Source organism: Lontra canadensis, unplaced genomic scaffold (genome assembly GCF_010015895.1).
Source record: "Lontra canadensis isolate GAN:19392208 unplaced genomic scaffold, GSC_riverotter_1.0 scaffold58, whole genome shotgun sequence".
Lineage (NCBI taxonomy): Eukaryota > Metazoa > Chordata > Mammalia > Carnivora > Mustelidae > Lontra > Lontra canadensis.
The window spans coordinates 225,400-237,886 of record NW_022631052.1 but is presented as its reverse complement, the minus strand read 5'-3'; the positions used below and the strand labels follow the sequence as shown (position 1 = coordinate 237,886).

Sequence of the window (12,487 nt, the reverse complement as noted above, 5' to 3'; positions counted from 1 at the left end):
TACAAAGAAGTCACAGGCCAGTTCTTCATCCAGCTATCCGACGTTTATGCGAAAGCAAGAATTAAGGAAATTACTTTGCTACTAGTTTTACCTCAATGATGACTTCAATTTTCACTTCTGTTATCACAAAGAGGTATTTTTGAGAAAAGAAATACATAAAACCCTACATGATCCTAGTCAATGAGTAAAAAGAATCTATCAGGTTGAACTACACAAAACTGCCAATATTTGACAAGTTTTGACCTACCAAAGCAGTAATTGCAGTATTGCTTATTTACTAAACACTCAGAAAGAAAAAGATGTGAAAGCACTACTAAATTGGGCAAAGTACTAATAAAATATACTTCCAACTCCCTCTGGAAACCGTAAAGAGAGATACCATTATTAAGTTAGAATAAATGACACTACTATTATTATAAATCACAGTAATACTCATTAATTAATCAAATTAACAACTGTCCAGATAGGGGTCTACAGAGGTTAAATTTCTTGTCCTAAATTAAAGAGAAGGGAGAGAACAGAACTGACATCAGTCTCTTGATAAATCGCATATGCTTTGTAATACCATGTTTCCACGAAAAGTCTGCTTCTTCTATAGAGCTTTCCATCTCAGAAATGGCATCATCACTGGATCCAGTTGTTTCGGCCATAAACCTTGGATCTTCCTTGACTCCTCTCTCACACATACTATCCATTCTATCAGCCGTCTTGTCCTATCCACTGACATTTCACTCTATTACTATTAGCCCAGTTAAAGCCATCATGATTTCTTGCCTGTACGAGGGCAACACGCTCCCAGTTTCCCTTATTTCACTTTTCCCTCTTATCCAAAAAGCTATTTCTCATACAGAACCCACAACAATCTTTCTAAAACACAAACCAGATTATGTCACTTCCTGCTCTCAACCCTCTGTTGTAGGCCGATTTTTCCAACTGCACATGGAACATTTTTTAGGACAGATCATATGTTAGGCCATAAAATGAGCCTCAATAAATTTAAAAAGACTGAAATCATAATAAGTATGTCTCTGACCACAGTGGAATTGAATTAGGCTCTTAAAATTCCTTTCAACAGAGAGAATTTTGAAATGTTCCCAAATAGTAGGAAAGTAAGCAACACACTTATAAAGAACCCATGAGTCAAAGAAAAAAATCACCAGGGAAGTTAGAAAGTATCTTGAATTGAACGAAACAAAATATAACATAAAAAAATGTCTGGGATGCAGTTAAAGCAATGTTTAGAGAGAAATCTGCAGCTCTAATTACCTATGTTAAGAAAGAAGAAAGGTTTCAAATCAGTAACTTCAGCTTCTTCTTTAAGGAACTAGGAAAAGCAGCACAAACTAAACCCACAGCAAGCAGATGGAAGGAATAATAAAAATTAAAGTGGAGATCAATTAAATCAGAAAATAGAAAAAAAAATGAAGAAAAAATAATGAAACCAAAACCTGTTTCTTTGAAAAGATCAGCAAAATTGATAAGCCTTTAGCTAGAGTGATCAAGGAAAAAAAAAAGACTAAAGATACAAATGACTACGATAAAAAATTAAAAGAACATCACTACAGATCAATAAAAATTAAATGAATTATACATGAACAATATGAACAAACTGATGTCAACAAATGAAATCATTTAGAAAAGATGCACAAATCCTAGAAAGACAATTACCAAAACCAACTCAAAAAGAAATAGAAAATCTAAGTAGACTTAGAAGAAGAAATAAAATTGGTAATTAAAAATCTTTCCACATGCAACCATAAGAGAACTGGAATGGTTATACTAACATCAGATGACTTTCACGACAAAAACTATTTCTAAAAAGTGACATTTTATCTCAATCTATTAGGAAAATATAACAATTATAAACAAAGTGAAAAGACAAAGCCATGGGTTAGGAGAAACTCTCTGCAAGCATTTTTCTGATAAAGGACTTGGACCCATAATATAAAAAGAATTATCAGAACAATAAGAAGGTGAGACAATTTTAAAATGGACAAAAGATATGAATAGACACTTCACTAAAGAAGAAACAAATATGGTAAATAAGCACATGAAAAGATGGTCAACATATCATTAGTCCCTAAGGAAATGCAAATCAAAACCACAGTGAGATACCACTTCGTTTCCACCAAAACAGAATACAGTATCTATAATCAAAAGACAGATAATGACAGAAATTAGAACCCTCATACATTGCCAGTTAGGAATGCAAAATGATGCAGATGCTTTGAAAAACAGTGGCAGTTTCTCAAAATGTTAAAAATAGAGTTGCCGTATGACCCAGTAATTCCAGTCCTAGGTATCTACTCAAAAGAAATGAAAACTTATGTCCCCACACAAACTTATACATGAATGTTCACAGCAGCCCAAATGTAGAAACAACCTAAATATCTATCAATTGATGCATGGATAAACAAGATATTGGGCAATAAAAAGGAATGAAGTACTGACACATGCTACAACATGAATAAACTTTAAGAACATTAAGTGAAAGAGCCAGTCACAAAAGGCCATGTATTGCAGATTGTACTTAAATGTAAATTTCCAGAATAGGCAAATCTATATAGAGACAGAAAACAGATTAGTGGTTGCCTAGAACAAGGGATAAGGCAAAGGGGAATGACTGCTAATGGATACAAGGCTTCCTCTGGGATGATAAAATTGTTCTAAAAGTGGTGACAGTTGCACAATTTTGTAAATACTAAAATTGTGCACTTTACATAGAATTTTATCTATGTATAGATATGTATAAAGCTATTAAAAAAATAAAAAACCCTACTAGGGGCACCTGGGTGGCTCAGTGGGTTAAGCCTCTGCCTTCGGCTCAGGTCATGATCCCAGGGTCTTGGGATCAAGCCCCACATCATGCTCTCTGCTCTGTGGGGAGCCTGCTTTCTCCTCTCTCTCTCTCTGCCTGCCTCTCAGCCTACTTGTGATCTCTGTCTGTCAATTAAATAAATAAATAAAATCTTTAAACCAAAACAAAACAAAACCCTACTAATACTTAAAAAAAAAAGAAAAAGGAATAAAGTGGTGAACCAAGTAGGAAAAAAACAAAACCAAAAAAAGCTTCCCACAAAGGAAAGCCCAGCTTTAGATAGGTAAACTCTAACAAATATTTAAAGAAGAAATAGTACAATTCTAACACAATCTTTTCAGGAAAATAAAAGAGGAAACACTTCTCGACTCGTTCAATGAAGCCAGTATTATCTAGGTACCAAAATCATAAGAAGATGGATAACAAGAGCAGAACCGACCAATATCCCTCATGAATACAGACACAAAAGTCTTTAACAAAATATGAGCAACGTTTAAAAGGGTATATAACCATGAGCGGAGATTTACCCCAGGAATACAAAGTTGGTTCAACATTAAAACATTAATATACTGTATTAATAGAACAATGCATAAAAGCCACATGACTATCTCAGTAAAAGCATGAGAATACATGACAAAACCCATTCATGATAAGAACTCTCCACAAACTAGACACAGGAAGAAATTTCCTCACTGATAAAGGCATTTATGAAAAACGTACAGGTAACACTGCACTTACTGGTGAACAATGAAATGCTTTCCCCTTAAGATGAGGAACAAAGCAAAGAAGGACGGAAGTGTGCTCTTTTCACTTTCTATTCAACACTTTACTGGAGGTTCTATCCTATGCAATAAGGGTGGGAAAAGGAGGAGGAGGAAAAATTAAAGGCATTCAGATTTGAAAAGAAGAAACAAAACTGTCTTTATTTGCAGACCACATTATCCTGCGTGTAGAAAAACCTAAGGAGTCTGTATACAAAAAACTATCAGCACAATAAACGAGTTCATCAAGGCCACAGGATACCAGATCAACATACAAAATCAAGCGTGGTTCTACATACTCACCAATGAAAAACCCAAAAATGAAACCAAGAAAAAAATTTCATCAAATACTATATCCAAAGAGAATGAAATACTTAGGAATATCCAAAAGAATGACATACTTAACAACAGAAGTGCAAGCCTTGTACATGGAAAATTACAAAGCATTACTAAGAAAAAGTAAAGTTCTAAGTAAATGGAGATATAGTTGAGGTCTCTGAACAGGAAGACTCAGTTTTAGGAGAGCCACTCCCTGAAGTGATCTGCATATCCACAATACCTACAAAATCTCAGTAGACTTTTTTGGTAGAAAACAACCAGCTAAATCTAAATTTACAAGGAAATACAGAAGATCTAGTGTAGCAAAAATTCTAAAAAAGTACTAAGCTGTAAGATGAGCATGATGGATTTCAACAGTTATTATAAAAGCTACAGCAATCAAGACACTGTGGTACTGGCCTAAGGAGAGATATATGGACCAAAGAACAGAAATCGGTATCCACATTTACAGTCAACTGTGTTTTCACAGTGGTGCTGATGCAATTTGATGGGGAAATGGACAGACTTTTCAATAAATGGTGCCAGGACAACTGGACAGCCACATTCATAAAATAAATTTACATTTTACTTCATGCCACACAGAAAAATTAACTCACAATGAATTATGGACTTAAATGAAAGCAACAAAACTAGAAAAATTTTTTAAAGAAAACATGAGAAACTCTTTGTGCCCATGGATTAGGAAACAACTTTTCACCAAAACACGATCCATGAAACAAAAAGTTGGTAAGGTGGACTTTATTAAAATTAAAGATGCTTACACACTATGAAAATGAAAGACAGTATCAAGATGATGAAAGGCAGAGATTGGGAGAAGACATCTGCAAATCCTAGGACTGAGAGAGAACTTGTATTCAGACTATTTAAAGAAATGTTACAACTCAGTATAACAAAAACAACCCAATTTAAAAATGGCCAAAGATCTGAATAGACATTTCACCAAAGAAGAAAAACATATGGCCAACAGAGCACATGAAAAGATGTTCAACAACTTTTCAACATTCTAATCTGAATTATTAGGGAAATGCAACCAAAGCCAAAATGAGGTATCACTTCACATCCTAGTATCAAAATGGCTATAATAAAAGACCAGTAACGTGTGCTAAAAAAGGCTCAAACTGGCTACTGAACTGTGTAATTAAAAATGGTTAAAAATAGTAAATTTTACATTATATTTTATCACAAAATTTTTTTTACAGTCCTACTACTTAAAAAAAGAGAGAGAGAAAGAAAGAAAGTAGTAAACAAAGTAGGAAAAAACAAAAATCATCTTCCCACAAAGAGAAAAGCCGGGCTTTAGATGGTATTACTGGTGAGTTCTAGCATATACATAAAAAAGAAGTAACACAATTTTGCATAATCTTTTCCAGGAAACAGAAGAAAACACTTCCAGACTTACTCAGTGAGGTCAATTTAAATTCCTTAAAGTATAAAAGATAGAAGGTACTGGACCAGAAGTATTAAGAATTGGGTTCTAGTCCAGAGTTTGTTACCAACTAGTTGTGTAATCTTTGTCAAGTTACTCCATCTTGTTGGGCTTCAGTTTCTTCATTTGTAAAATAAAAGAGTTGACCAGAGAAGTCCTTTCCATCTATATAATTTTATGGTACACCTATTACATCAATTTTGTTCAAAATCTGCCCAGTCGTATAACTGGTATTACCTTTCTGGAAAACAATATGGCAATATGTATGTAGTAAGAGCCAGTTCACACTCTCTGGCAAAGTTTTTCAACTTCTGGATATTTGTCTTAAGGAAATAATTTAACCAAAGAACACATAAAAAGATGGTCACTTTAACAATCCACATGTCCAACAATAGTGGAGTAAGACAGTAACACAAAGAAATATCAACTTACTAAAAATTAGTATGAAGATTATGGAAAATATTTTTTGTTAGGTAAAAATAATCAGAAAGTAAATGATTTAAAAATGAAAATGTACATTGTATATAAATTATACACCAAAGTCATTTCTACTAATGAAAGTAGTATCAGAATTTTGAATCTACAAGATCTTGTGTTTCCCCCCCCAATGATTTTATTTGACAGAGAGAGATCACAAGTAGGCAGAGAGGCAGGCAGAGAGAGAGAGGAGGAAGCAGGCTCCCTGCTGAGCAGAGAGCCCAATGCGGAACTCCATCCCAGGACCCTGAGATCATGACCTGAGTTGAAGGCAGAGGCTTTAACCCACTGAGCCACCCAGGTGCCCCTATAAGATCTTGTTTTTAATGACAAAGTAGTTTTTGAAATGTTGATACATTATATACTCAAAGAGAAAAAATCAGAAACATGTCCCAAGTATGATACAAAATATCAAGATTATGTTGATAAGGTTCTAAATTGCTCTAGCTTGATTAATGCTTCCTAAGAGTGGTTATGATTCTAGGGCTCTCAGTAGAAATCTTAATCATTCAAACTTTCATCAGCTGATACTGGAATTATCAATAGTATTTCACCATTCTACCCAGTTTTGAGATTAAACCTAGAAGTCTGATTTTATCAAGTGCTCATTCAAATACAACTATAATACTGGGCAGTTCAAAATCCTCACACCTGATTATTTCATTTATCACTGTCAACCCATTCCAACTTCTCTATTTAAAATTTCTCAGGCAGCCTTCATTTGTAAATATATAATCCATAAAACATCTGAGTTATACAACCACTAATTTCCTCTCTCTCAAGTAAGGAGGGAGAAAAAGAAGCCTCTAGCTTCTGGATTTTCCTTTGTATTCCATTCCTAGGGCTGTCTGGTAAGACAGGGATTTCAAGAGGATCCAGTCTCAGCACTGCCAAGGTTAGCAGAATACTTGGTGAATGATCTTGGCACAATCCTAAAAATAATAGGTTAAACCGTATGAAATCATTTCTGTAGGTCAAAAGAATAGACCATCAGTAACTGCATATGGCTCAACCAATGTCAATGCCTCCATATTAAGGAAAACTTTCTGTCCCCTTTCAAACTCTGTAGAATCACTATCAAGGATTCTCTCCTTGATCTTTTCAATGAATACACTTAATATGAGTCATTATTTCTAGAACCAGAATTAAAGCAATTTTAAATTTTAATTTTTAAGCAATTTTTACATGTTTGGATTAAAATGTTTTAACAGCAGCCAACCAAAGAATAAATATCAGAATTATCCCACTCTAACTCAATTCTTGTTAGTCATGTTTCTATTCACAGAGCAGTAAGTTTTCACACTTTCAGAGCAAGGCTTCTTCCAGCTCCAACTGAAATCCATCCATATTGAGAGCAACTCACCTGAAACTACCATAGACTATAAGCAGAATTGAAATCAGAAATGTAGACACTTGACTGGAATCCACCAGGGAATAGGCCCTAGAGAAATAAGAGGGGAAAAAAATTAGATCACATGCTACAAGTCCTCATGGAGTTTACAGTCTGGTGGAGTTCTATCCCACTAAGCTTCATTATTGTCTTTAAGTCAAAAAAAAAAAAAAAAAGTAAATTAGCATGAACAAACAGCGTAATTAAAATGAGGTCTGCTAGTTTAATAGAAAGAATACGTGTGTAGGTTCGCAGCTATTATAAGTTAACATTCTCAGGATGTTAAATGATATCAACGTAAAAATCCCACCTCTGTATACCACATATGCCTACAACATCCACTCCCAATTTAAGAAGTACCAAAATATATACCATCACTGTGCCAAAGATAAAAAAGTCTCGGTGATTAAACTGTTATCAGTTTACACTTGAACTGTTAATAGTATTTTACTGCTTTCCCTCAGTGATGAGGTGAAGCCTGCATCTCTTCCCTGTACTCCATTTCCATTTTTTAATTGCCCACTGGGTTCTCCCCATCCAGGTGTCCTACAGGAGTTCTTTCAACACAACAAGGTCCTAAATTAAAGTCAGTATACTTCCCTTCATACTTGATCCTCTTAAGGAATGGAATTACAATTCCCTCAGTTCAAAGCTAGAAGTCGGCTGCATTCTTGACACCCCCTTCTCTTTACACATTAACAACAGTCAGCAATTCTTGCCATTGCCACATCCCCAACCATCCCACTTCTCTAAATCCTACTGGCCAATTCTTTAGCTCTCTTCTAGGGCTTGACCAACAAAATTCTTGTGCATAAGCCTGTCTCCAGGAGTTAACCCTTCACACTAATCATTTTTGTTCACGATTTTCCTAAAACAAATTTTTTTTTTCATTCACCAAATATTTGATGATGCCTCTATGCTGGTACTCTGCTAGTGATTGGGGATACAGTAACAAACAAGACTGTCTTGGTCCCATACTGAATGTTCTAAAGGAATAAAAAAATTAAACTCCGTTCTTTCCAAAGGGATGAAAACAAGAGTTTAAAACAAGTAAATATCATCATGGAAAATGTTGTAAAGGGGAGAGAGAAAAGTACAAGGTCCTCTGAGAATATATAATAGGTGGGTCCTACTGAAGAATTGGGGGTGGGGGACTTTCCTTAGGGTAACAGATGAACAACTGAGATAAAAGACACTGTAATGGACTTGGTAATTGTTTTTAAGAGCTAAAAGCATCCCCAGCTTTCTGCTGAGCAGCTGCTGAATGGCTGTACCATTAAGCAAAAAAGGCAACATACAGAGGCAAATTCCTTGTATGTTGGGTTTTGGATTGTTGAGTAGACAGGTGGGTATGTGGGTCTAGAGCTCAGAAGCAGCTTGAGGACAAAGATATATATTGGGAGCTCATCACCTTCAACATGTTAACTGAAACCATAGGTGTGCATGAGACTGCCTAGCAGCAGTAAGAGGACCCAGGAGGAAAGCCTGAGAAACTTCTATAAAATATAAAGGTCAAGAAGGAGAAGCTGGAAAACACAAAGACATACCTCCCAAAATGAACAAGAAAAGAGAAGAAAACCCAGAAAACCCAGGATAGCACAGTGCGGTGAGAGTATTTCACAGAGGCAGCAGGATCGGATGGTGCCTGAATTTAAACCCTTGCTTTACCACTTACCAGTAGTTACCCAACCTAAGTCCAGCCTCTTCACCTATAAAACGCAAATAATGGCACCTACCTTAAATAGATATTAAACAATCAAATGAGGGACACTGCATGGCTCAGTTGGTTAAGCATTTGCCTACGGCTCAGGTTCTGATCCTAGAGTCCTGGAATCAAGCCTCACACCGGGCTCACATCAGGCTCACATCTAACCTGCTTCTCCCTCTCCTGCCGCTCCCCCCTGAGACAATTCCTACGAAGAGCTGAGCAGCTGAACTAGCAATCACGGTTAGTATTAGGAGGGAGAGGTCACCTGTGCTGAAGGCTGGGGAGATAGCAAGTAAGATAAAAACTGGTATCCATTGGATTTATTTACCAACTAAGTCACCTGTGACCTTAACAAGAACACTTTATGGGGTGCCTGGGTGGCTCAGTGGGTTAAAGCCTCTGCCTTCGGCTCAGGTCATGAACCTTGGTTCCTTGGATGGAGCCCCACGTCAGGGAGCCTGCTTCCCCCCCTCCCCTCTCTCTCTGCCTGCTGCTCTGCCTACTTGTGATCTCTGTCTGTCAAATAAATAAATAAAATCTTAAAAAAAAACCAACCAAACAAGAACACTTTAAGGCATGGCAGTGATGGGAGTGAGGTTGGAACTGGCTGAGAATGAGAATCAGGCAAATGGAGACTGACATCTTTTTGAAAGGCACAAAGAAGGGAAGAGCAGTAGGAGGGGAATGTTAAGGGTAAGTGAGGCCTGGAAAAAATTTGTTTTAAAGATTTACTTATTTGAGAGAGAGATACCCCATGCACGTGCGGGGGGTGGGAGGGACAGACGGAGATAGTCTTAAGCAGACAAGCAGACTCTTCAAGGAGGGGGCTCGATCCCACAACTGCCTGAGATCACAACCTGAGCCAAAACCAGTATGACACTTAACCGACTGTGCCACCCAGGGTCCCCAGGTCTGATTTTTTTTTTAAGATAGGAGATACTCAACATTTTGTGTATGCTGACTGAAATTATCCCAGCGAGAAGAGAAAGACTGGTGAATACAGAGGAATTTAAACCTTTCTAAAAAACAGGACACACAGTGAAATTCAATGGTAAGATACTGTGGTCTGTAGTATCACTTTTTTTTTTTTTTTTTGATCTTCAGTTTTTAAAGGCACATACTGCAGTGACTCTGGGTGAAATGATTTAAGGTTTGCTTTAAAATGTCTGGGGGTGGGGAGGAGAGTAGGGATAGTTTTTTTTAAGGCAAAATTTTTAGTTATTGATGCTAGAATGATAGGTAGATGGGAATTCATTATAAAGCTGACCCTTGAGCAACCTAGGGGTTAAGGATGCTGAACTCCCTTCACAGTTGAAAATCGTACAACTTCTGACTCCCCAGATACTTAACTGTTACTAAACTACTGTTAACCAATAACATCAACAGTTGACTGATATTTTTTATGTTATATTACATGTTGTATTCTTATAATAAAGTTAGAGAAATGTTAAGAAAATCATAAGGAAAGTGCATTTACAGTCCTGTAGTGTATTTACTGGAAAAAAAAAAATCCGTGTATATAAGTAGACCTGTGCATTTCAAACCCATGTTATTCAAGAGTCAATTATACTCTTCCCTCTACTTTTGTGTATTTTGAAAAATTCCACAATAAAAAGTTAAAAAAGGAAAAAAACCCATCTTTTTTCACAGCAACATGAAAACTGGTGAGACAGTTAAAAGTGTGAGAGGCAAATGGATACAGGAACATCTGCTCTGGATCATGAGTTCTGAACCACAGCGCCCCATGGTAGGCAACCACCCCTTCCTAAAATTTCAGTCAGCAGAGGGAATGGAGATGCAGGCGACAGGACAGCCACCCTAGCTGCTCTGCCAGTCTGTGTTCAGCCGTGCAGCTGTTGAGTGGCCAATAGGTCCTCTTTCAGGCAGACAACCAGACGACATAGACAGGGCTTACCCACCACAAGACTACATTTCGTATATTAAGAAAACAAATTCAATCAATGTCTCTTTATTTTAGAATTGAATTTCTTGCTTTGACATAATCGCTTTTGTCCATCTCTTCTTAAAATTTCGAAAACAAATGACCTCTGTTTAGAAGGAACATTTTCTTTCTTTCTTTTTTTTTTTTTTTAAAGATTTTATTTATTTATTTATTTGACAGAGAGGGATCACAAGTAGGCAGAGAGGCAGGCAGAGAGAGGGGGGAAAGCAGGCTCCCCGCCGAGCAGAGAGCCTGATGTGGGGCTCAATCCCAGGACCCTGAGATTATGACCTGAGCTGAAGAAGGCAGAGGCTTAACCCACTGAGTCACCCAGGCGCCTCTAGAAGGAACATTTTCTTAAAATTAACAAATTTTTTGGAAAACATCATGCAATCATATGGTACAAAAATCAAAACTACATATATTAAAAGGGACACACCAGTAAGTCCCAATCCCATCTAGTTTCCCCCAGCTCCTCTTTAGATAACCACTTTACTTTCTTGTAAAGTCTTCTAGAATATATAATATAAACACGTATTATTTTTCACTATTTCTAACACAAAAGGCAAGACTCTGTACTTCCCCTATCCTCCTTTCACAATATAACGTACAGATCTTCCTATATATTAGTATGTGCAGATTTTCTCTCTTTTGTTTTCTTTAAGCTGCATAGTATTCTATTGTGTGGATACACTGAAAAGCAGTTTTTTGTTTGTTTTTTAAACAAATCCCTTTTAGATAGACACTGGTTGTTTCCAAAAATTCTCTTAACCACACTTCTACAAAAAAAAAAAAAAAAAAAAACCAAAAAACAAAACAAAAACGGAGTAAATTATACCTGCAATGCACACATGAAATGACACATGTTTAGAACAAAGGTCTTAAAAATGAGACTGCCTATCACAGAGGAAATACACATGCAATTTGATAGATACTGCCAAACTGCCCTCCAGAGACACTGTATCATTTTGCATTCTCACCAGCAACAGATTAGAGTTCCTCTTTCCAAAGCCTTGTCAATGGTGTCTCTAATTTCAGAATTTTTACCAATCTGAAACATGAAAATTGGTATCTCAGTATGGCTTTCATTTGCATTAATTTCCTGATATAATTAAAATTTAAAAAATTGATTAAAAGTGAGCTTAAGCAGCTTTTCACGTGATTAAAGGCTAGTAGGCATTTTTTTTAATTTAATTTTTTTTCTAGATTCCAAGGCTATAAAAAACAAAGGCATACTTTTTTTTTTTTTAAGGATCTTTTCTTTTGCTGTTTTTTTTTTTTTTAAAGCTTTTATTTATTTATTTGACAGAGATCACAAGTAGGCAGAGAGGCAGGTGGAGAGAAGGGCGGGGGGAAGCAGGCGCCCTGCTGAGCAGAGAGCCCATTGTGGGGCTCCATCCCAGGACCCTGGGATCATGACCTGAGCCCAAGGCAGAGGCTTTAACCCACTGAGCCACCCAGGCATGATCCCAGGACTCTGGGATCATGACCTGCGCCCAAGGAAGAGGCTTTAACCCACTGAGCCACCCAGGCACCCCCTTTTTTGCTGCTGTTTTACTTGGGTTGGATGCCTTGGTTTTTTTGTACCCTTTGTATTCTGAAGCCTATTTTCATTACCTAAAAGGT

At 36.7% G+C, this 12,487-nt stretch overlaps 1 protein-coding gene across 2 annotated transcripts in view; it reads right to left on the bottom strand.

The window, feature by feature from the left end:
- Window positions 1-12,487, bottom strand: part of SPPL3 (signal peptide peptidase like 3) — a 146,560-nt gene that overhangs the window by 45,009 nt on the left and 89,064 nt on the right. For both annotated transcript variants that reach the window (XM_032876125.1, XM_032876126.1), the window contains exon 2: window positions 7,185-7,262. In XM_032876125.1, the coding sequence (XP_032732016.1) occupies window positions 7,185-7,262 (78 nt within the window). The remainder of the gene's footprint in view (window positions 1-7,184; window positions 7,263-12,487) is intronic.